We start from the raw sequence: 24,395 nt of genomic DNA on the forward strand, positions 1-24,395 counted from the left end.
TAAGGATAGAGCATGATTTACCTAGAAAAAAAGCAATAATGTGACTTTCATAGAAATATAAACCACCATAGCAACAGTGAACTGCAAAATGCAACCAACCTTTGGTGTATGAGATTAAAGTCAAGACTTTACTGCAGGAGACATCAAGAATTTACACTATCATGGTGCTGTGGTGTTGGTGCAAGAAAATTACAACACAAGGTAATGGGATTTCGGCGAATGAATAGTCTACAGAATGTTTAGTTGCAACTTGAATGTTTATTAAGGAAGTACAGAGAATCATGTAGTTTCCTGAACATATAGAAGTTTCGCTGTTATGTAAGGGACTATTAGATACAGTATTTACTGGAAGTTACACCATCACTATAAGTGTGAACGACAGCAGAAATCTCCAGACTGCAAATGGCACTAGATTTTTATACACTTTACTTGTTACAGCTCTTTCTATCACTTTCAGCTGGATTACAAATGTATCACAGTCCCCTGTCGCATATATGTAATAGCCAGTTTCTGGCTTCTTGGGGTGCAAAGCATTCTGGTTCAACTCGTGGGGCGACCGATGTATCATATGTTGACTGATTCATGCATATTATTGACAGGACCACTGGAAGTATGCGATTACGAGGGCGCAGCTTGTTCCTCATAAGTATGGATTGGCCACAATTGCCACATAATCCATCATGTGCTGCATAATCTGCTGATTTTAACCCCAAAAATGTGTTTCTAGATCAACCGGATACAAAGTTAGTAAAAACTTGGTGAAGTGGTCCGCGCAGGCCCTTTTCAAAGGTTAGTTGGGCATCTTTGAGTTGCTATTTTCTGTATTTTGTTGTTAAACTGGTACTAATGAGGAGAAATCTTTGCCCGGACAGTATTACGGTGTGTAAAAACTAGAACATAATGAAGTAACAGTCTCTAAAGAATGTGTTGCATTATGCTGCACAGTTTGCCTTTTCTTGCCTCATAATTTAGTATACCCTGGCACATAAATTGGTGCGCCCTGCTGCATAATTCCAGTGGGCCTGACTATAGATGTCCATATTATGAACATGCATTATTTGTTATGACAATGTTTTGGGTGAAAGAACGACTTTTTGTTTTTAGTTGTGCTTATATCATGTCAAAGCATTAATTATTAGATATGACTTGATTGATCCACGCATTATAGTTGCAGACTTTGGTGTATACAGTTGGTGCGTTCTTCGAGGCGCACTTGCTAGGTCCCCAAGAGACAACACCCTGAAGCTGTCCGTTGCACTCCAGGGGTCCTCCTGAGTCTCCCTGAAAAAGAAACCCAACATTTGCCATTAAATACTGTAATTTGTGTTTCTTGACAAAACAGACATCCCCTGGTGTAAAAACATTTATTGCAGCCTCTTATCGAGGGAGGAATGGTCTAAGAGTGAACTTTTACATTAGCATTAGAATTTTTGACAAGTTAATACGTTTTTATAACAACCATTTTTGTTATGCAAAGATTTTTTAAAAAAATGTGCATTATCATTCAATAACCCACAGAAGGACCACTCAGTAAGGTCTGCAGCTGCCAGAAGATTCTGGCAACATGATAAAATAACAATAGTTAAAGCATGAGTGGGTTGTATATGTCTCCAGAAGCCTGGGAAAGAAATGCCACACCACGATAAACATTAACTGTCCGTTTAAAAAAAAAAATTACATGTGAAATAAGAATCTAGCCTTCCATTTGTTCCATAATCTGTGTTATGCCGGCGTGAAGAGTTTCATGTGAATTGTGAATTTTGAAACCCCTTCTGTTTCAGCAAAAGGGCATTCCTGTGGGATTGTCTTCATTAGTCTTGCTGTCGCAGTTCAAAACCAGCAGCTGCCAAGCAGTGCCGTCCCACATGAGTAAAGTAGAAGGTGCAACCACAGAATCAACAATAACATCAATAAATAAAACAACAATAACAACGACAATAATAATAGTAACAATAATAATAATAAATAATAATACTAAAAACATAATAATTATTATGGTTATAATAATAATAATTGACCTTATCATAAACATTATTATCCGTTATAATAATAATAATAATGGTGCTGGACATATACAGAAGTATGTCATAAATTATACACCTTCTGAAGGTGAGTATTTTGAATGACTGTCTGTAAGGCAAGTGATATGCCCAAATGAAATACTTCCCTTCGCGGACGGGCGCGCCTAAGGCAAGCCCGTCTGCGCCCGTCCGCGACCTGCAGCGGCCCAGGCCCCGTCCCCCTGTCCAAACCATTTTAGAACAACGTGGAATTCTAAACTACACAAGGCAGACGCTACTACAGCTGAATAAGAGGCTGCCGCCAGAATGTGAACACATGCTGCAGGTGGAAAAATGGCCCCTGAAGTGTGTGGGATGTGGACATACATTCCTCAGAGACCAAGCGACGAATAAGGAAGGTAACGAATTATCTGCCTTATTACTAAACTGCCGATCGATGAAACGCCATAGTTTGAACATTTATGACCTACTGTTAGATGACAAACCCGACCTAGTCTTCTTGACAGAGACATGGCTGGATGATCAATCCATCCCTGATATCTTAGAGGCCCTTCCTCCCGGCTTCAATATCCTTCACATTAACAGAGGGGATCAAAGAGGGGGAGGGATAGCCATTATTCACAATAGTGACTTACCAGTCTCTCTTGAACCGACTCCCATTAATAAATGCGAAGCGGGACTTTTCTCTATCACGGTGAGCCCCAACTGCACCATTAAGGGCTACCTTATCTATCGTCCCCCTGGTGTAGCCACTGCGTTCATTGAAAGCCTCCTGGAAGCTCTAACGCATTCTGCTTTACGCCATAATAAATTTATGATTGTAGGAGACCTCAACGTGCACCTGGACGATGTCAACTGCAGGGAGGCCGCTTCCTTAATTAATGAACTCAGAACCCTTATGCTTGTTTTAGCTGACAATAGAGCCACTCATCAAGCAGGACATTTGTTGGACCCAATTTTTACTAACTGGGAAGACATAAGTGTCTCTGCTCCGACTAAGATTCTGTGGTCAGATCACTATGTGATCCCATTTAAATTGAGGAAACTTCCCAACAGGGGGCCCTTACAGAAACCTCCCGTCATTAGACGCAGGGACTGGAGAAAATTCAGCCACAACGCTTTCAGTCAAGCCCTTGAACAGAACCCTCCTAAGCTCAGCGACAACTTGGTAGAGACGTACAAGATATTCGAAGATTGGGTGCAAGGTGCGCTGGATAATGTAGCCCCTTGAACTCATAAAGCCATGGCTCGGAGCACGAAATCTGCTCCTTGGTTCACCGCTGAGCTGCGCGCCGCTAAAACCAAGTGCAAAACCATGGAGCGTAGATGGAGAGTGGAATATGCCCCCTCACTACGCGAAGCCTATAAGAGTGAACTAAGGTTCTACCACAACCAGATCAGGAAAGCTAAAAGAGAGTACTATAATAAACGGATAGACTGTGCGGAGAACACATCTAAAGAGCTTTTTATGATTCTAAAAGAACTCTCAGCCCCTCCAGCGAGTTCAGGGGAAGTCCCCCCCACGACTGAGTCATGCAATGACATCGCAGACTTCTTTATAGGGAAGGTAGAAAAAATCTATGCATCGTTTCAGACTAACTCTGAAACTTTAAATCCCGACCCTAACTGCGGAAAGAAGGTTAGGGAAGAACTTAGGAAATTTGTGGTTCCCCAAACTGAGGAGCTTATCAATATCCTATCGAACATTCACTCAGGCTCTCCCCTTGATGCAGTACCAGCGAGAATTCTTCGAAATCATATCCCGCTGGTAGCGAAGCACATAGGTAACTTGGCTTCACTGTCTTTCCAGGAATGTTCAGTTCCGGATAGCTGGAAACTGGCCCAAGTCGTTCCAATAAAAAAGAAAGCCCACATAAGCATCACGCAATTAGACAACCTGAGACCAATCTCCCTCCTCCCCTACTGTGCGAAGGTAGTAGAAAAATTGGTCAACCGACAGCTGGTGAGCTTTGTGGAGGAAAACATGCTCCTTCACACGTCTCAATCGGGATTTAGAGCCAAACACTCGACAGAGACCGCCCTCCTCCTATCGACAGAACTGCTACGAAGTAAGGCGGATGAGGGTCACACGGCCGCACTGGTCCTATTGGACTTAAGTGCGGCGTTTGATACCGTATCACACCCCGTATTACTTGACCGCTTGAATGAAAAGGGAATAACCGGTCCTGCACATGAGTGGCTGGTCTCCTTCCTTAACAACAGGAGATTTCAAGTGCACTGCCCACCATGTAAATCTAGTGTAAGATGTCTCAGGCAAGGGGTACCTCAGGGCTCAATCCTGAGCCCCACTCTATTTAATCTGTACATGGAACCCCTTGCCAAATTGGTGGAGTCATATGGTGTTGCAATAGTCTCTTATGCAGACGACACACAACTGGTGATCAATCTATCCCGTGATCCAGTTGTGGACGCTGAGAATTTCTCGGCCTGCTTGGTGGCACTTGACGGCTGGATGAAACAAAACTGTCTCCGCCTCAATGGTAATAAGACGGAAGTTCTTATTGTAGGCCCCTGCCCTTCCATTTGGACCTCTGCCTGGTGGCCCACGGAACTGGGCTTGGTCCCGGCACCAGCAGACACCGTCAAAAACCTTGGCTTTCTTCTCGACTCTAAGCTAGCATACACCAATCATGTTGAGAAGGTTGCCGGAAAATGCTATGGACTCCTGAAGGTCCTGAGGAAAGTCCTGGACCTTTTGCCCCCCAGCTCCAGAAAAACTATGGTACACGCCTTGGTCACCTCCCACCTAGACTATGGGAATTCCCTTCTATGCGGACTCAGCAAAAAAGGCCTAGCACAGTTACAACGCGTCCAGAATGCAGCTGCTAGATTGGTCCTTAACCTCCCTAGGAGAGCCTCTGGGAAACATGCATTACGCTCCCTCCACTGGCTCCCAATAAAAGAACGAATCAGATTTAAAACTATGTGTATAACCCACCGTATAGCTCACAAAAAAGCACCTCCTTATCTTCAGGACCTGCTTCCAGTCTATCGTCCCTCACGTCCTCTGAGGTCGATGGGCAGCATGCTTTTAGTGGCGCCTCGTATACATAGAGCAAGGATGGGAGGTCGTTCCTTTAGACATCATGCCAGCAATGACTGGAATAACCTACCCATCGATTTGAGGATGGAGCCGTCTGAAACCAGGTTCAGACAGAGGCTGAAAACCAACCTCTTCCCCAAGCTAACTTCAGCATAGCAGGCCAGGCTCTCCTTCTGTGATCCAGCTGATGAGATGTAGATAGGGCTGTCAGCGCGGGGACGCACTGTTCTCTGTGCAACCATGCGCTTAACAAATGTCATTAACCTAACCTAACCTAACCTGATTTTAGGGATTTGAAAAAGGAAGGCAGACCTGGATTGAAGAGACCTTTTGGGACCACTTTTCAAAAAAACAAAGGACCTGATTCACACAGGGTCTTAACGCACAGACACAGCCTTTCAAAGTAATTTGATTTTGTTTTGGAAGCTGATGAAGCATTTGCAGCGTCCTGATAGAGGTTGAGTACCTGGCGTTTATAGAAAAGGACACAATCTTATAGAGAATCTTCAGTTGGAGGAAATGATGTGACCTTTGCCAAGTATGTTTTGAAGCAGAGTTCATCATCAAACACAGCCCCCAGATTGTTAACATTCTTAACAGGCAAAGGTCAAAGGCCCCAGAGAATCAGGCCACGCTGGAGGAATAGATCTTAGGTGGACTGCTAGGACTATCACCTTGCTTTTATCTGAATTCAGTTTCAGACAGTTTCACTCAGCCACACCCTAACAATGGAGGTGGCCGCATTGCTGTTGCCATCTAGCCTGAGAATGATATCACTATTGTCTCCATAACACATCCAGGAGGGATGACGCTCCATAATCAGCCCTGCAAGAGGCATTACATACATGTTGAATAGCATGGGGTTCAGTGATGATCCCTGCAGAACTTTGCATAAAGTCTCCCTGGCTGAAGAGGAAATGTGAAACAGTCTTTGCTGTGGTCTACTAAAAATTACCAATTTAGTTCAAATCCTCCCACGCACTTCCATCCCTCCAAGTCTGTCAAGTAGTGTGGCAAGACACAGTGCTGATGGCTGGGTAGAGGGACAAAAGGATGAGCGCGACAACTCTGCCTTGAACCAGGATCAGACCTACTCCATCTCTCGCTTTGAGGGCAAGCCTCCCTGATGCAATTCAGGAAGCAGTTGAAAACTTGGCTGTTCACGAACGTAGTCGAATAGCCTGCCGTATGTTCCAGGTTCGCTACTACCGACTTAACAGTGTTCTATTTTTCTGCCTCTTCTTCTCTTTTCTTGCTCTCTCCTTTAGCGCTACGCCATGTATGTGACGCTTTATGAGATTATTTTCATTCATTCAAGATCAGTGCCTAATTTGAGCTGGTGATTGCCAGTGGGAGCCACCAGCACTCATTTTTGGGGGCCAGCACTTATTTTCAGGCATCAGAAATTTACAGCGAGCAAGGGACGGAATGGTTGAAGAGAATGATGGAAAAAGCTTCACAAAATGAGAATGCAAGAACTGGCAAGAGCGAGATAAACGGGCAGCCGGCCAAGGGTTTCTGAGAAGAGCTTTAGGCACCAGCACTCATTCTTTTACAAATTAACCACTGTTTAAGATAATCTGCGGTACATTTTGAACAGAGACAAAATCTGCTTTGGTACCAGGAGAGGCAAGGAACCCACTTTGAGAAGCAAGTTTGTGGTGATAAGCTTCATCAGCTGAGAGTTAATAACCTTCTTTGTGAACTTTGCACAAAAGAGTGAAAGTGAGACGAGACTGGTTGCTGACAACCAAGCGGTCCAAGAAGGGCTTTTCAAATGAGAAAGAGTAAAAGCTCTGTTCTTGTTTGCAGGGAGATGACTAGACAGAAGAGAGTAATTAACCAATCTGCAGGCTAAGGTATTGATGACCAGATTTGTAGAATAAAAAATTTAGGCTAGATAGGGCTCAGAAAGAAGTATGAATTACTGATGATCCTAGTTTTTGTTGTCTCCTCAAGAGAGACCTGACTGAATTTGGTGAGCGCCTGTGCAGGAACTGAGGTCAAATCACTAGGCAGGGAGGCTGAAGATGACTCAACTGAAAGAGTTGATTAACAATCAAAATGGTATCGGAAGAAATTAGATAGAGAAATGCAAAAATCTGGTGAAGGGGTGATCTGCTGCTGCAAATGCAATGTGCTGGAGAAATCCCTAATGATTCTAAACATTTCACGGGAAGCTCTGCTGCTTTTTAGCAGTCAGGAAGTATAATGCTTCGACGGTGCTTGTCTGACTGGAGATTTGCATTTCTGTGGCCAGTCTTACAAGCCATTTTAGCCTCGGAAAGATAATTGTGGTGCCAGTGTCTCTCAACCTACATAAAACTAGTTTAGTTAGTGTAGCAAATTCGCCTTTTCTGCATGGTCACTCCAATTTTATTTGCCTTTGTCTGCACACTATATTTGCTGGCTTCAATACTCTGTGCACTTTACCACTGCTAAACAGAACTAAAGTGTCTGTGCTTCCCCATCTAAATCATGTACTATACATTGGAATTTCCTATTGGGCCTATTTACCCTTTCTGTAAGTGCCTTGTTTATGGTGCCTTAAGGGCACTTATGAGATGAAATGTTAAATGTCAAACTGCTTAGTTTGTAAAATATGACTTAATGGTGGAATCAGGTTTACTTGAGCAGAAAAGAAACGTTATAAAAATGTACTTAGGGCTGCCTGTGCTAGTACTCTGGGCATATGAAAAGCCAATGGGTGTTAACTGTCACCACAGTGCACATTTTTCAGTGGCAATGGGTTGACTGTCAGTCTCACCAGTCTTCTCCAGTGAGTCTACTCCTTTCCATCACAGAAGGAATCTCTTTGTTTGGTGCACTGAAGTGCCGGACTTCAGCAGTATCTGTTAGCACAGTTGAGGACCAGCACATTGGCGGCGGGCTGTTGTCAATGCTGAGCCCACAGCATATTTGGTGCTTTACGGTGGCAATTTATGGCGACTCGCGTGTTTCCCTCTCAGTGGAATGAAAACCCCTGAACCACAACTCCATGCGCTACTTCCTCCATAAACACAAGTTGTGTGTATGATGCCAGCAGCCATTTTGATAGATTGGGAAGCTTTCCATTCCATATTATAGCTTTGCTTGGCATGCATTCTCCATGTTCCAACTGGCAACCATTTTGTGCTATTGGGTAATGAATCTGTGCCCAATCTGCCTCAGAAACTTAGTACTTGAGTTTTGGTGACCATCTTTATTTGAGAAGCTGTTCAGGTTTTCTGTGCATTGAGTGTTTTCACAGTGACAGGCACACCTAATAACTGTGATTCGTTTCTAATACAATTTAGCAACTATGGTATTAGTGGCAGCAACTCACCCATGCTAGGCCACACTCATAGTTAAGATACCAGCCCCACACCATATTTACCCGTTTGGGAACTCCACCACTTAATTGGCCACAGTGAAGTTAAGTATTTGAGGCACATTTGGAGACATTCAACAGTGATACATTCCCCTCTAAAAAGAAAAAAGCACTATTGATATTCAATCCAAAAAAGAACTGTTCTGGATCGGCGTACATTTTTACAGCATTCACATCTTCCTGGAGAGTTTATTAAGGACTTTGTTACTGCCTTGCATATATGCTTACATCCACATGTAATTATGGGATTCAACGTTGAATTTATGAATAAACAGCTAATTGTATGGACTAATAATACGAAAATCCAGGATAGACTTCTAGCCACTGCAGATCACAACTTGGAAAAAGCATTGACGATATCTAACCCTCGGAGCAAGGCATGAAGGAAATTAACAAAAGTTCTAAACCTTGAACTGAGGTACAACTGATCTCTAAACAATCTGATAGACAATCATCTAAGATAGAAAGCGGAAAGGCTCCATAGAAAGTGGTCAATCCAAGCACCAAGTCCACCTGGCACAAGACCAAACTTGTTTTAAGTGCAGCAAGAAAGGTAATTTCGCAGTAGTATGTAAATCAATGTCAGGGCAAAAACAGAATAGTTCAACGATGATAAAGTCATTGGAGAATGACTTGTCTGAGGATGATGGCAATTGAATATTAACGCTAACTTCTCCAGGGCATGATGAAACTGTAGGTTTATCTACTATGAATGGGTGTCTCAGAAGTCTACCTCCAGAGTGTAGAATTGCTGTAAATGGAAAGATCAGTAAATTAATGGTGGATTCTGGTTCTCCTTTCACACTTATGAATGTAAAGGATTTTGAAGGGTTTCACCGGATACAATTACAAGCTTGACACATTGAATTATTTGCATATGGGGGAAAGAAAGTATAAGTTAAGGATCAATTTGATGCCACGTTGGAGTTTGAGGGCAGTTCCACCAAGCGAGGCTCTGAATTGATAGGATGGAATGAAAAGGGTGATTTGGACATGGTATTGGATCCAAATTATCCTAATATGGCTATTTAAATGAAAAGAATGTATGATTTAAGCAGTGCATATATGGGTCGAATTGGTGAGTGTTAGTGGGTTAGGACATTTAGGTAAATTGAAGAGACCCCAACACCACATTATTTGCCCTGGCAGTTGTGCACATGGTGTGCTAAGTACCTTTGCAGCTACGTAATTAGCTGAAATCTGAACGTAGGAAATTGTATGATCAGGGGATCTTTGAACCTATTGAAGTCTGCAAAATCTGGTAAGTCGTTGAGGTTGTGTGTTGATTGAACGCTAATATTTAGGTTGATCACCAACCATTGCCCCATATTAATGGACTGTTGCCAGCCTTTAAAGGGGCGGTGTTTTTTACATCATTGGATGTGTCAACTGCTTACCACCAGGTAGAGTTGTGTCAAGAACCCAAACATCTTACATCTTTTGTCCTGCCTGAAGGTGCGTATCCCTTTTTCCGGATGCCATTGGGATTAACATCTGTTTGAGCTGTTTTTCAGGGATTGTTGAGTAAAATGTTCAAAGATTTTCCCAGAGTCACATATTTTCAAGCTGATATCTAGGTGTATGGTCAAGATAAATCTGAATAGGACCAAACACATCCTGTGACATACTGAGATCTAGTGGTTTGGCATTAAAGAAGGATAACTCCACACTTTCCCCGTATGGGGTAAAACCCAAAGTCAAAATACTGGAAGGAATTGAGAAGGATCCTAAACATCTCAACAGGGATCAACTTAGGTCTCTTTTGGACTTAATAGAATATTATGTCAAATTTGTGGGACATTCTGCAAGTAGGACAGCATGCTTAAGGGACCTGCTTCAGAAGAATGTGAAGTATATTTACAATAATGAGTGTGACAAGGTGTTTGAGTCAATTAAATAAGACATTGTTATAGCATGCCCTCTGAAGCCGTTCGATACTAATGACACATGTATCATTTCCACTGATGCCAGCAATTTGGGCCTTGGGGCCATACTTATGCAGAAGTGGAGCAATGTTGCTGAGGAATCATTACATTTGCTTCAAGGGCTTTGAGAGGTACATAGACTATTTATTCTATGATAGTGAAGGAGGCTCTTGGTTTGTGGTGGGGTGTGCAGTACTTCAAAGTTTTGTGTGGGGCAGCATGTTTATTCTAAGAATGGACCATAAACCATTGGTAGACCAATTTAGGACTAGTGAGGGTGGAAGAGCTACCCCAAGCATTGCCAAATGACAATATACTGCAAGTGTTTCACACCAACTTAGACTATGTGGTTGGTGCCAGGAATGCTTTTACTGATTGTTTGTCGAGACTACTATTATGTGAGTCTGAGCTGAAAATAATGTATGATGACTTGGAAAGGGTATGAGTGGTGAGTTCAATCGATGTTACTATGAATGGTGCTCATCCTGAAGAAGAGTGGATGGAAGCCTTAGCAGTTGACATACAAAATGTGCAGGAATTTGTTGCCAGTCATTGGTCTCCTGCTAAAGAAGTTCAGGGGAACTTAATTCCATATTTAAGTGCTTCAGATGAGTTGCCGGTTGTTAATGGTGTTTTGCGTTGGTGTGGATTGTTGGTAGTTCTGTCGGAGTTGCGCAACAAGGTTCTAACTTAAATGTTGGTATTTTTGCCATGAAGCCTAGAATACCTGACGATTTTTTGTGGCTAGGGGTTGACATGCTGTGGAATGTTTTGTCTGTGAGTGTAGTGTGTGAGTCATGAGTGATGAGACCCAGGTGACTGGTACAAGTCCTGTTACCCCCATAACCACAGCTAATTTGACATGGCACAAATTGCACTTTGACATATCGGAAGCATGCAGTTGCACACTAAAATATGCTTGCATATTAATTGACTATTTTGCTAAGCGGCATGAAATCAAATTTGTGGACAGTGGGAATACTGGTGTAGTCATTGATTTATTCAAAGAAGTGTTTCTGAGAGAAGGGTATCCTTAGGAATTGGTGACCAACAATGGCACCCAGTTGGTGTCGCGGTAAATGGAAGAATTTTAAAAACTGTCTGCCATAAAACACATCAGAACGTCTTTATATCATCCCCATTGTAATGGGTTGGTGGAAAGAAATAATCGTATTATTAAGAATCAGCTTGCATTTGGCGTTGGTGAATGGTTTGGAAAGGAAGTCTGTGATGAGGTATATGATTTGGGCCATCAGAACCACACCTCATATAGGCACAGGTATGTCACCTTTCACTATATTAAGGGTCAGGGATGTCAGAACGAAATTGAGCACGAAATAGATATATCAAAAAAGTGTTGATGTTGTGAAGGTTGGCAGTATTGTGGATGTGAGACGTGAAGTGAAAAAGAAATATAGAGGAATAGGCAAATGTTGCAACAGATTGATTGTTAAGGCACCTGCTCATGTTCAGAATAGATTTTCCAGTTTTGCAGCATCTGTTCAAAAAAGGAAGTGAAGGAACTTGCAATAATTATCAAGGATGGATGGGTGTGGAACAAGAGCTTCGGTTGATTGGTGCCCGACTTCAAGTCCACCAATGTGCATTAGAAAATGGGTGTGGTAACAGATGAATGTGTTGAAGTTGAATGTGACCAGCACCAACCTAGATTCCACAGAGACGTATAACTAGTCTTGTGAAGTCTAAGGATTTTGTTATGAAACTGTTGTGTATCGTTTTTTACGTACATGCGTATGGTACCTGTTGGTTCTCTCTTCTCCTTATGAGATTATGTTTGCAACATGTTTGTATTCACATTTGCCTTTCGTTAATGCTCATTTTACCATTGAGTAGTTGGTTATGTTGATCAACTTAAGTTCATTTTGCATGCATGTCCCTTTCATGTTCTCTATCCCACTATAGGCAGTTTTATTCCATATGGTGCCTTTTTTTACATTACTGTTTTACTTTTAATATTTCTGCTAATTACATTCTTATATGTTTTGATTGTGAAGGTAGGGGGTGTGTAGGGTTGCATATGTAGAATGTTGGGTGTTGTGGTAAATAAGCTGTATCTAAAATACAAAATGATCACAATATTGGTAGGTTAATTTCTATTGAGAAAAGGCAATTGAAATAGAAGAGAAAGCTAGTAAAAAGACCCTCAGCTACAGTAAAACCTTCTTAGAATATTCCTTGCAGATGGGAAGATCTGTCAAAATGGGACAGATATCTTGTCTGCTGTATTACAAGTGCCATGGGCTGTAATAAACAGTGGTTGAGTTGCACTCTTAACTGTCACAAGTAGAATGGGGGCCGGACTTTGCTCTCCTTGGCAAATAACAAAACCGGTTTAACAATGTTTTATAAGCATGCTGGGTCACAAAGCTAGAACTTGTTTCAGTTTCCAGCAAAATGGCGCTTTTGCAACCTTATGTCTCATTCAAATTAACAATCGACATGAAGTTCTGTACTGTAGGCATGAGCAGGGCGGAATGACTTTCTTACCCCACAGGAGCTCCGTCCTCCCTGCATGAATCCAGCACACACCATGTTGGCTGTGTAGTAGTAGGGATGGGCCTGCTGGCACTGTGTACTGGAGATAATTGGCAGATCCAGACACTGGAGAACCCGGGGATAAACCACTGGAAGAAAAACACAACATTGGAAGAAAATAGTTTAGATTCAACGAAAGATACACAAGGAGCAGACCAAATATAAATTTGTGAGGTTTGCAAACTCTGCAACCAGCGTGAAGTGCAAACATTATAACACTTGATCAAAACTGTTCATGCAAATTAATTGCTGACAGAAATCTTTCTTTAAATAGTTTTTTTGCTGAGGTGTTTATTTAGCAAAATCTACTGTATGGGATCTTTTTTCTAGCAGTACACTCTTCGTATCAGGTTGTTTAGTTTATCAGGATGGCGAACATTAGAATATGTACAATTAATGTGGGAGGTATGAATGATTGGAGGAAATGGCAAAGATTGGCATATTTTGTAAAATACAATCGGATAGACGTTCTCTGCCTTCAAGAGACTCATCTCCCGTGGGCTAAGAGAAAATTGCTGCTCCTTAATGGTTTTGAGCTGTTGGCATGCTCAACGCAATCTTCAACAATTAGGGGGGTTGCTATCTTAGCAAGAACATCATTGGGAGGGGCTCGACGGGTTAAAGTGGATAGCTATGGAAGATGGGTTATAGCCGAGATGGAAATGGGCTTTACACTATGTGTAGTTTATGGGTCCAACAAAGATGACCCTGAGATTTGTGATCTTCTAGAAGTAGAATTAGTTAGTTGACCAACCCCCACAGTATTATGTGGAGATCTAAATATCTCCGTGGATTGGGTTAATGGAGCATTGTATGTTGGGCGGAAACCTAGAGTTTTTAGGGCAGTACAGGCTCTTATCAGCTCGCATGGGCTGAAGGATGTGTGGGGGGCTAAAGAGCCTCAAAATTCTGGTTTTGCCTACTTCTCAACCCCCTTTCAGAAGTATACAAAACTGGATTACTTTCTTATCTCCTCCTCCGAAATAAATAGGGTAGGTATTATAAAACTCCCGAGGTTAATCTCGGACCAGAAAAAAAAAAAAAAAGATAATCGTTTAAATTCAATATAAAGGTAAAATCGAATTTGTGATAACTATTAAGGGAAAGGTACTTTTAGACCTCAACCTTTTCTCTGCCCAAAGCCTCCAGAGGACATTTGCATGAGCTTCAACTGGTGTTTGATAGCCCCCTTGAAGAGGTGCAAAACCTGTTCCCAGGGCAAAAAAAGGTCTTGGGTGTGGCAAGGTGTTTCTGTTTCACCGGCAGGATGACCATCTAGGCCAGAGCTTTCCAAACTGTGTGTCCTGACACAGTACTGTGTCGCCTGCAAAGGGTGGGTGTGTCATGGGATGATAATGGGCACTTAGCACATAACTGCTGCTAATTAAGAGTCATTAAGCTGTACTTTAAGGCATCTGCTGGCGACGTCACTCACCCACCCACTCTTCCCTGGTCTCTGTTGAAAACACCCGATTGTCTGATAAAACATCCCCCCCCCCCGCGCCGACGAGATACAGAGCTGGCATGTGGAGGACCGTGAGCCATTCAAATACTTTCAGCGAAATTCGGGAAATTTAAATACAAAACGCAGTTAGAGTGCAAAGTGCCAGGCTTTCTACACAGCAGGGCATGCGATCAGCTCGTCTGTGTGCAAAGCTTATGTCTGCTCTGTGAATGGAAAAGAAAAAGAATTCCGACCATATATTCGGCAGGAAGCGAAAATAACATTCTTTTTTTTAACAAACGTTGTTTTCTTTTTAATAGAACTTTCCGTGTCCTCCTTCCCCACCCGGTCAATTTTTTATTTTATTTTATTCTTAACAAACATATTTTAGCCTCTAAAGAAATGCGTTGACATGTGCCCATCTAACCGACCTACCCCTTCCGTCTACTGTCTGGAATAGACAGAGGTAGGAAGGCGACAGAGGGAGGAGGGCTACAGAGGGAAGAGGGCGACAGAGGGAGGAAGACAGACGGAGGGAGACGGATAGAGGGAGGGAGACAGAGGGAGGGAGGGAGTCCGGGGTAGACAGAGGGATGGAGAGGGAGACAGAGAGAGGGAGACAGAGGGAGACAGGCAGTGGGAGGGAGACAGAGGGAGGGAGACAGAGAAGGAGACAGGGAGAGGGAGTGGGAGACAGAGGGAGAGGGAGATAGAGGGGGAGAGGGAGGGAGAGGGAGAGAGAGGGATAGGGAGAGAGAGGGATAGGGAGACAGAGGAACAGAGACAGAGGGAGGGAGACAGAGGGAAGGAGACAGAGGGAGGGAGACAGAGGGAGGGAGACAGAGGGAGGGAGACAGAGGGACAGAAACAGAAGAAGACAGAGAAAGGGAGACAGAGAGAGGGAGACAGAGAGAGGGAGACAGAGAGAGGGAGACAGAGAGAGGGAGGCACAAAGAGGGAGGCAAAGGGAGGGAGGGAGGGAGACAGAGGGCGGGTGACAGAGGGAGGAGGGCGACAGAGGGAGGGAGACAGAGGGAGCGAGACAGAGAGAGCGAGACAGAGGGAGGTAGACAGACGGGGAGACAGACAGAGACAGAGGGAGGGAGACAGTGGGAGACAGTCATCCGGGAGACAGAGGGAAGGAGAGGGAGACAGAGAGCGGTAGACAGAGAGAGGGAGGCAGAGGGAGGGAGGCAGAGGGAGGGAGGGAGACAGACAGAGGGAGGGAGACAGAGAGAGGGAAACAGAGAGAGGGAGACAGAGAGGGAGACAGAGGGAGGGAGACAGAGGGAGAGAGACAGAGGGAGAGAGAGACAGAGGGAGAGAGAGACAGAGGGAGATAGAGGGAGAGAGGGAGAGAGAGAGGGAGAGTGACAGAGGGAGGAAGACAGAGGAACGGAGACAGAGGGAGGGAGACAGAGGGATGGAAACAGAGGGAGACAGAGAGAGGGAGACAGAGTGGGAGACAGAGGGAGACAGACAAGGGGAGGAGGGCGACAGAGAGCGAGACAGAGGGAGCGACAAAGACAGAGAGACAGAAGGAAGTAGACAGACAGGGAGACAGACGGAGACAGACAGAGGGAGACAGAGGGATTGAGACAGTGGGAGACAGTCAGGGGGAGACAGAGGGAAGAAGTGGGAGACAGACAGAGGGAGGGAGACAGAGAGAGACAGAGAGAGAGGGAGACAGAGAGGGAGGGAGACAGAGGGAGGGAGACAGAGGGAGAGAGGGGGGACAGAGGGAGACAGAGGGAGACAGAGGGAGGGAGAGGGAGACAGAGAGAGACAGACAGAGAGGGAGACAGAGGGAGAGAGGGAGGGAGTGAGAGACAGAGGGAGACAGAGGGAGAGAGAGAGGGAGAGGGAGGGTGACAGAGGGAGGGAGACAGAGGAACAGAGACAGAGGGAGGGAGACAGAGGGACAGAAACAGAGGGAGACAATGAGAGGGAGACAGAGAGCGGGAGACAGACAGAGGGAGGAGGGCGACAGGGAGCGAGACAGAGGGAGACAGAGGCAGACAGACGGAGACAGACAGAGGGAGACAGAGGGAGAGAGAGGGAGGGAGACAGAGGGAGAGAGTGGGAGGGAGACAGAGAGAGCGAGACGGTTAGAGAGAGTGAGGGAGACAGAGTGAGTGAGAACCCCCCTCCGAACCCCCCCTAACGTGGTTCGGGCTCTCTCGCTACGATTGCTCACTACACTGCCTTACTGTGTCCCAAAATGGTGCTTCTACAAAAAGTGTGTCACCAACATGAAAACTTTGGAAAGCTGTGATCTAGGCTGTCCCCAGGAACCTATTTAATTTTCAGAGACCTACCATTTCACAGGGCAATGTTAGCTGACACATGGGCAGGGTTCTTCTGTGCTCCCCAGTCAGGCGGGCACTAGTCCCAGGGATCTTTCACCCCAGTGGATAGGGTGGAACAGGAAATCACCTGTATCAACAGGCTTGTGACAGGCATAAATCTGGTATCCCAAATGCCCTCCTGAGAACATTATTGGATCTATGGAAGATCAGGAGAGGACTGAAACTAATGTTGGAGACTTGAAGAACTGGACCTGATCTCGTTTTTGTTCAGGACAAAAAGTGGACGCTGGGGGTCAGTTGGCTGACTACCTGCCTACATGACTACAAAAAGCTGCAAGAAGCCCCATTTACTGAGGGGCCCAGCTGGCCAGTTCCAATTGGAACTGCCCTGGATCCTGCTGGTGGCTTCTGCTAGAGTGAGACTTGACCCCCACGTGTTGTTCCTAATGTCCTGGGACCTTTGACTGTGTCTAACTGTACTCCTCCTAACCTCCTAAAACACCTGGGACTTAGAAACATTTTGGCTCCAAAGACCTCCAGAGGTCAGTACAAACCTACCAAGTCAATCCGATGAAGGTGAGTTATTGCTTGGTCAAAGATTTAGGTTTCTCCTGCTCTGAGCTTTTCCTCAACGGCAAATCGGCTGGACTTTGTGGACAGGTTATCCAGTCCTGATATAAGAATCTAAGCTCCAAAAAATGTACTACGTCCGAACGTAGAAATTTTCACTGGGCGAAGGTCCAAAAAGTATATGGACCACCTTATGCATGAATTTTTAATTTTTCACACTCTGAGCTTTCCCTCTATAAGCCAATGGCTTCACTAGGACCTCATTTGATGGCTATCCAGCTCTGTGGAGCCCCTCTCAGCCACAGCCTAGTGCATTGCCCAGCTGAGGATTTTTTAGTTCCATTTCAGTGGGTAAGATGGAAGGCAACACTTCTGACCGGGTCAAACCTAGTTTCCATAGCTGTCAACTCTAAATTATGCCTCGATCCTGGTCAAATGCAGCCAGATGACCACGGTTGTCTCTCAATGCTTTTTTGTACTATTTTTATTGACAACTGGAAAGATTCTTATCTCCGGTTCTCCTTATTGTTGTTGCTTTGGTGCGATTTTGTTTAACAGTTTTTTTTTTGCTAATGATGTTGTGTTACTGGCTTGTACCGAACATTAATACAGAAGCTACTGAGAGTGATCGCATGTTCAAAAATCTGGTGATTAACACTCAAAAAAATTAATTAATTATAATAAATTCATGGTGAAATAAAAAAAAATTACAAATCTAAGGCAGGACCCGAGATCATGTTGAATATTATGATTACTTGGTGATTACATTTGACGAGAAGTTGTTCTGGGCCAAACAGCTAGTAAAAAGTGAAACAATTACTAGTCAATGTGCAAGTGCTGTTTTACGGTTCTGTAACCAATACAGATGAAGATCAATTGAACCCGCCCTCCCTCTATGTGCAGTGCTATGGCTGTGTTAAGGCTGAAGTTGGGCATGCCCAATGTCGAAGCCCATCTTGCACTGAAACAGACCTTGCATTGAATCCGAATATGGACTAAACCCAAGTTTGCAATTCATTTAAAAGCCCTGGGCAAGGCAGTGGCTCATGCAGACCATCCTGGCCGAATGTTATTGCAAGTATTCCAGCTGCTGCAGGTTGTGTAGGAATCTGGATGATCTATAGTCAGAAAATATTGGGCTTGACGAAGACACAGCAAAGAGACAAGTTCAGGAGACACTTCCCGGAAACTAAAACCTCTGCCTGGTATGAACTGTACTTGGACCAATTCTTTCCAGAGATAAAAAGATTAAGCATGAGCGGGAAATCCGTTACGCTCGCGGATTTTGCGGATTTTTGGGAAATCCGCAATCCGCGAATTTTGCGGATTTCCAGCAAAATCCGCAAAAAAAATCCGCGAGCGTAACGGGTTCAAAAGTTGAACCCCCACTCATGCAAATATTTTACAATGGCGCCAGCAAGCTGCCAGCGCCGTTGTAAAATAGTTACAAAGTTAGCTTGCACAGGAACCACTAGATAAAACGAAGCAGGTGCTTCCTGTGCAAGCTAACTTTGTAACTATTTTACAACGGCGCTGGCAGCTTGCTGGCGCCATTGTAAAATAGTTACAGCCTTACACAGGTCACTCAAGGGACCCCTGCGCCCTTCAGGGCGATTGCATAGTAACACACACATGGCCACTCGAACTAGTTGATGCTCAAATTCAGTGACTCATTCATTAGCCCAAAAACAATCATGAGCGTCTTCGAGGCTGGACAGGTGTGCCTCTTCCCAAATCTACCGTGGAAAATCAGCTGTGATGCTGGGTAGAGCGTAGAGGGCGGCCTTTGCATGGTCGCTCGAACTAGTTGATGCTCAAAATCTGTGACTCATTCATTAGCCCAAAAACAATCATGAGCGTCTTCGAGGCTGGACAGGTTTGCCTCTTCCCAAATCTACTGTGGAAAATCAGCTGTGATGCTGGGTAGAGGCCTTTGCATCCTTGACTTTCATGAGCGCAATCCCCGTGCTGTTCCTGTGACCAGGAGCTTCTTTCTCTTATAATTGTGTTCGCACGGGTTGCTGCAAGTTCACACGTGTTTTGTACAATTTCGCAATTTGCGAAATTGTACAAAGCCCTCGCGAACTTGCAGAAACCCGTGCGAACATAAAAAAAAAAAATCCGCGCGGATTCGCGGATTTTGCGGATTTTGGCAATCCGCAAATTCTCAAATCCGCAAATTCTCGGATTGCCATTCCGCAAAATCCGCTCATGCCTAAAAAAGATCATTGTACATAAGGTTCAGAATACGCACACTGCCAACAATGAGTTACGCCAACAGCAGGTCCAACCATCTTCAGCCTCGGCTGCGTGTAACTGCAAACAAGGCTCTGATGAAACTGTTTTACATTTCATGTTCCTCTGCACTAACTCTTTCAAGGCAAGGAGGCTCTACCTTCGCCCCCTTTTTAACAAATATAACATAAGGCATTGATTGCCCCAATGTCTTCAAACTGATTATGAAGATGTATTGTATCTTAGGGCGAACAAAGCGATACCAAAGGGGATGATAGAAGGAGCGCTTGAGCAAATCAAACACTTACCCCCAGTCAACTGATCTGGGTTTAATCCATCAGCCCAAGCTGCCAAGCCATGTCTTCCCTTTTCCAGAAACAAGCATCCTGGGACCGGTTTCGGGTTCATAACCTTCATCAGCCAGGCTATCTTGAATCCAGCACACACAATAATAAAACACAGCACGGGCACGGAGCCCAACCCATGTGCAAGCGTCTCGCAGACAGCGCACATGTAGAGCCCGCACACAGAGAACATGCACCGCACAGGGAGCTTAAGTGCCGGCTGCCTGTGCTTAAAGAACAATTGCTCATCTAGTATGATGACAAGAGTTCCAAAAGAAACAAGCATTTGCAATGCAATAGGCTGCTTTTTTAAAGTTTGTACAGAGCTCACTGTGTCTGTCTTCTCTCTGTATTTTCCTGAGAATACATCTCCTCATTTGCTATAAAAGTATCCTGCTCAGAAACTGTGAGACTGTCCCTAAAAGCCACATTTCTGAATCGTCAATGTCTCCTATGTAATCAGTACTTTTGGAGACAGCCCCTGAAGAGAACATAGTTTCATTTTCAGCATTCTTTTTGAAGACATAAAACAAAGATTGTTTTCACATTTAACACACAAATTCCACGTGAAGCACCTGCAGCTGAATGAAACGTGTAAACTGCACCTTTGATAGATACATGTATTAAGGTGCATAGCACATTTAACACGCATTGGCATAGCCAACAGGTCTTGCTTTTGAGACCTCATAAGTATTTAGTTATGCAGCACAATATCCTTGGTGCAACAACATCAACTGTTGCATGGCTAAACACTTATAAGGACCCAAAGGCGAGACCTATTGGCTATGCCAATGTTTGTTTTTAAAAGAGATGATTGAAGAGAACTGCAATATTTGACTTCCTAAATATATTTAGAAATACAAATTAGATAGATGAGTTGCGTCAACATTTTTTTTTTCATTTTGGGGCACCACAGCGATTTTTGTTTACATGAGGGGGCGCAGCAATAAAAAGACCACGGCTTGAACTGGTTGCATTTCTGTTCTTCCACAGCTAGACTTTTTACATCACCTCAGGTACCTCGAATTGTCCTATGTCAGGTGTCACGCACAATTTTACATTTATAACAGCAAAACAAAAGGACCAAAGACGAGAATGCAAAGCAAAAGGCAACTTACAGCAACTTCCTCGCATCTTCTCAACTTCCAGTTCTACAGTTAGCTTTTAGACATACTGTCAACTGCACTGAAGGGCATTGCCCTTTAATTCCAGCCTCATTTTGGAATGTGTTTGATTGCAAACTGGACAATGACACAGACAAACGTGTATACTATACACCTGATTGTACATGTAGAAATAGTGGATTTGCACCATTTTACCTGAATCAGGCTGGGTATTTCCCCATCCGGATGTGAGGCACCAGGTACCAGCTGCTGCACAGCTGGTTGGCAGAGCAATCGGAGAGACGAAGTTGTTGTACTGTGCCGGCTTGGACAGCTTGACCAGCATGATGTCGTTATCTTGAGTCTGGGAGTTGTAGTTCGGATGCTTGATGACTTTAGAGACTTGGATGGCCTGCTCTGTGCTTTCGGTGTAAGTCGTGTCATACTCACCAAGGTAGGCTACCAAGGTGTTGGCCCTTGCAGGGAAAAACATGAATGGAGAATGAGTTAACTAAAAAAGAGATAGAGACAGAGTGGAAGACAAAGGATGGATTGATGGAGGGAGAGCTCGTTTAAACCTATTGGTGATGTGCAGTCATGCAATTGTGCAGAAACTGCAGACTGCACATTTCATACACGTTTGCAACATCAAGTGAACTAATATTACCGCATTTCAAATGTGGTGATGCCCCATCACGCGCTTACACAAGTGCAAAATCGGTGCTAGCTTTGCAGCTTTAAATGCAGAAAAATGGTATTACCACCTCGCGGTGTTACTGAAAATTTATTGACCAATTTTAAATGAGGGCCAGAAGGAGTGACAGAGAGAACACTCTAGAAAATGTTCAACATAAACAATTTGCAAGACTGTGGCCACACTTAAACGTTAACACTGTTGAGCTCTTTCTTACGGCAGGTCATAGACGACCATATGTCTACATCTTGAAGTAGGTATCATAAGAGGCATCCATGTCCCATTCCACCAGGAATAGTCCCAATTAACCAAAGAAAGTTCTAATGATCACTATGCTGAACAAATCAACTGCTCACCCTTTGGAAAGGCGCACCACATACCCATCTAGGATCTGAGCTTTCACAGTAAAATACCATAGAGCCCATAGAGCCCATAGAGCCAAGTCACCTGCCATGCACTGGTATTGGTAAAATGAATAAACTATTACATGACTTGCAATCAGCCTCCCGACCTGTAAGGGCACAGAAACCCTGACTGCTGATATCAGCAAATAGCTGCTCTTCTCCTTCAATGTTTGCAAAATGGCTATTTTGATTTTATTTCACCTTTCTGTGGTCCATGGGGCAGTAGACCACAAGATCCTCTGTGATCATCCGAGTTTCTAGAAAAGTTGGCTTGGTGATGGGACAATAATTGTATCTGTTCCATTCAGACTACATTCAACAAATTAAATGGAATCATCATCGCCTCTGAAACACATCGAACGCAGGGTTCACCAAGACAGTCGGAAGGCCATGGCAGTATTTAACACTTACATGAGACATCTTACTCAGATCATATCCCATTACCGACTGAATTTCCTCTGCATGCTTTTGGAAATGCAAACTTACTTACACTGGGGCGATGCCACAGATTAAGAAATGGATAGCAACAAGGAGGTAGCCAGAAAATGTAAATACACCTCACTTGAACATTACCTCTTCTCAAACGCTGAGCATCAGGCAAGCAAACCCTACTCCCCTTAAGAAAGTTACCATCACACTTGAATAATCCATCCATCAATCCATCCATATGCCCACATATCTATCTATCCAGTCATTCACACACCCGTCCTTTCATATTCCCCATCTTTCCATTTCTCATCTGTCCACTCATTCACCCTATACCCTTGACCCTTTTGCTCTTGCATCCATCCTCTTACCCTTTCATTTATCCACCTTTTTGCTCTTTCATCCTAGCTCTCTTCACTTGCATGAAACAAGCACTCAAATCCTAGCAAGCAGTTTCCTGCTCAAAAGGCAAATGGGAGTATGATCCTCCCCAGGGCACAACAAAATATCTCTTTTGCTTTGCAGATCGACAAACAGCAGCGTTGAACCTCCTTGACCTCTCAGCAGCCTTCTGCACTATATCCCACCACACACTGATAAAAAGACTCCCCCACATTGGCATCCAAGGGCATGTGCTCGGATGGATCACTTCCTTCCTCAACGGTAAGAACGCAGAGGATCCACCTCCCACCTTTCACCTCTGAACCCAAGGACATCAAACATGGGTGAGATCATTGGGCAATGGACATCATTCAATGGTTCAAGTCGGCATATTTCGACAACTGATATATTGTACAGGAGAAGAGAAACACTCACGGCTTATAGCAATGGGCGGCTGATACGATCCAGTACTGATTGATCAGAGACCCTCCGCACCAGCGACCTCCATTGCACATGAAGTAGACCTGCCAGGGCACGCTGCCCCTGGCGCAGTTGTAGCCGTTGACCACATCATTGATATCTTCAACCTTTGTCGGGTAGGCAGCTGCAAGCAGAAATGACGGGTAAGACAACTGGTCCCATAGCTATGGAATCAAATCACTCCTAGAGTCAGTAACTATCACTGTTACCTATTAACGTTTCCGCTCAGGATTAGAAATCGATCCTGAATTGTGCAGTAATGCCAAGCTCACTAAAGACCAAACGCTACTGATGATGCTCGATGTGGTATTATCGCATGAGAGGTTGTATCATGAACAGCTGTGCTGGCTCAGCACAGCTACTTATGTATTTGTAGTGTCCAATTGAAATACATTCACCCTGGGGATTTGTTTGAGTCAGTACATGAGCAGCAGACAGCAAAGTGCAGACAAAGAGAGGCAATATTTTTAGTTTTCTCATCACAGAGCTGAGAAGAAAAATACATATCATTGCATTGCCCTCCCATTCAGAAGCATACACCCGAAGCTGCTCGGTAAAACTGGTCCTATGCTACTAGTATATCCAGAATGTGGTATTACAACATCAAATTACGGGGCATTGTTACTGAGGTTAAAAATGTTGCTGGGCTTACGTTTGTAAAAACACTGACAAAATAATATTATGGAACACTTTCTTTGATGATGCATTTCCTCGGTGAGAGTGGTATGTTTTGATAAACAGAATTGTAAATGATTAATTCTCCCTTCAAAATGTGCTATAGTCAAATGAGGTAGAAAGAGCCCTCTGTTAAAACTGTAAATAATAAAACACGCAGGAAACGGTGAGAAAGTTTTTAAAAAGTCATTTACCGTAAAAAAGGGAAGAGGGTTGAGAGAGGGGTGACATCCAATGGGCCTTCCACAGTGTTCAAGAACATTCAGGAAAATAAACCCCCAAAATTAAACGAACAAAGCTACGGCCAAAAGTGTTTTTCAAACTACATTTACAAAGTGGACCCTAAATAATAACAGTGCTGCAGAAGTGACACTAACTAGGCATCTGAATTTTA

At 44.0% G+C, this 24,395-nt stretch overlaps 1 protein-coding gene across 1 annotated transcript in view; it reads right to left on the minus strand.

Annotated features, from left to right (window-relative positions):
- Positions 1-238: 238 nt before the first annotated feature.
- Positions 239-24,395, minus strand: part of LOC147707756 (trypsin-like) — a 31,102-nt gene continuing 6,945 nt past the window's right edge. Inside the window, exons 2-5 of the mRNA XM_086926608.1 lie at positions 23,282-23,450; positions 21,158-21,417; positions 12,889-13,025; positions 239-1,281 (exon numbers count right to left, since the gene is read on the minus strand). Coding sequence (XP_086782734.1) covers positions 1,129-1,281; positions 12,889-13,025; positions 21,158-21,417; positions 23,282-23,450 — 719 coding nt within the window. The 3' untranslated portion in view covers positions 239-1,128. The remainder of the gene's footprint in view (positions 1,282-12,888; positions 13,026-21,157; positions 21,418-23,281; positions 23,451-24,395) is intronic.

Source organism: Lissotriton vulgaris, chromosome 6 (assembly GCF_964263255.1).
Source record: "Lissotriton vulgaris chromosome 6, aLisVul1.2, whole genome shotgun sequence".
In the NCBI taxonomy this organism is placed as follows: domain Eukaryota; kingdom Metazoa; phylum Chordata; class Amphibia; order Caudata; family Salamandridae; genus Lissotriton; species Lissotriton vulgaris.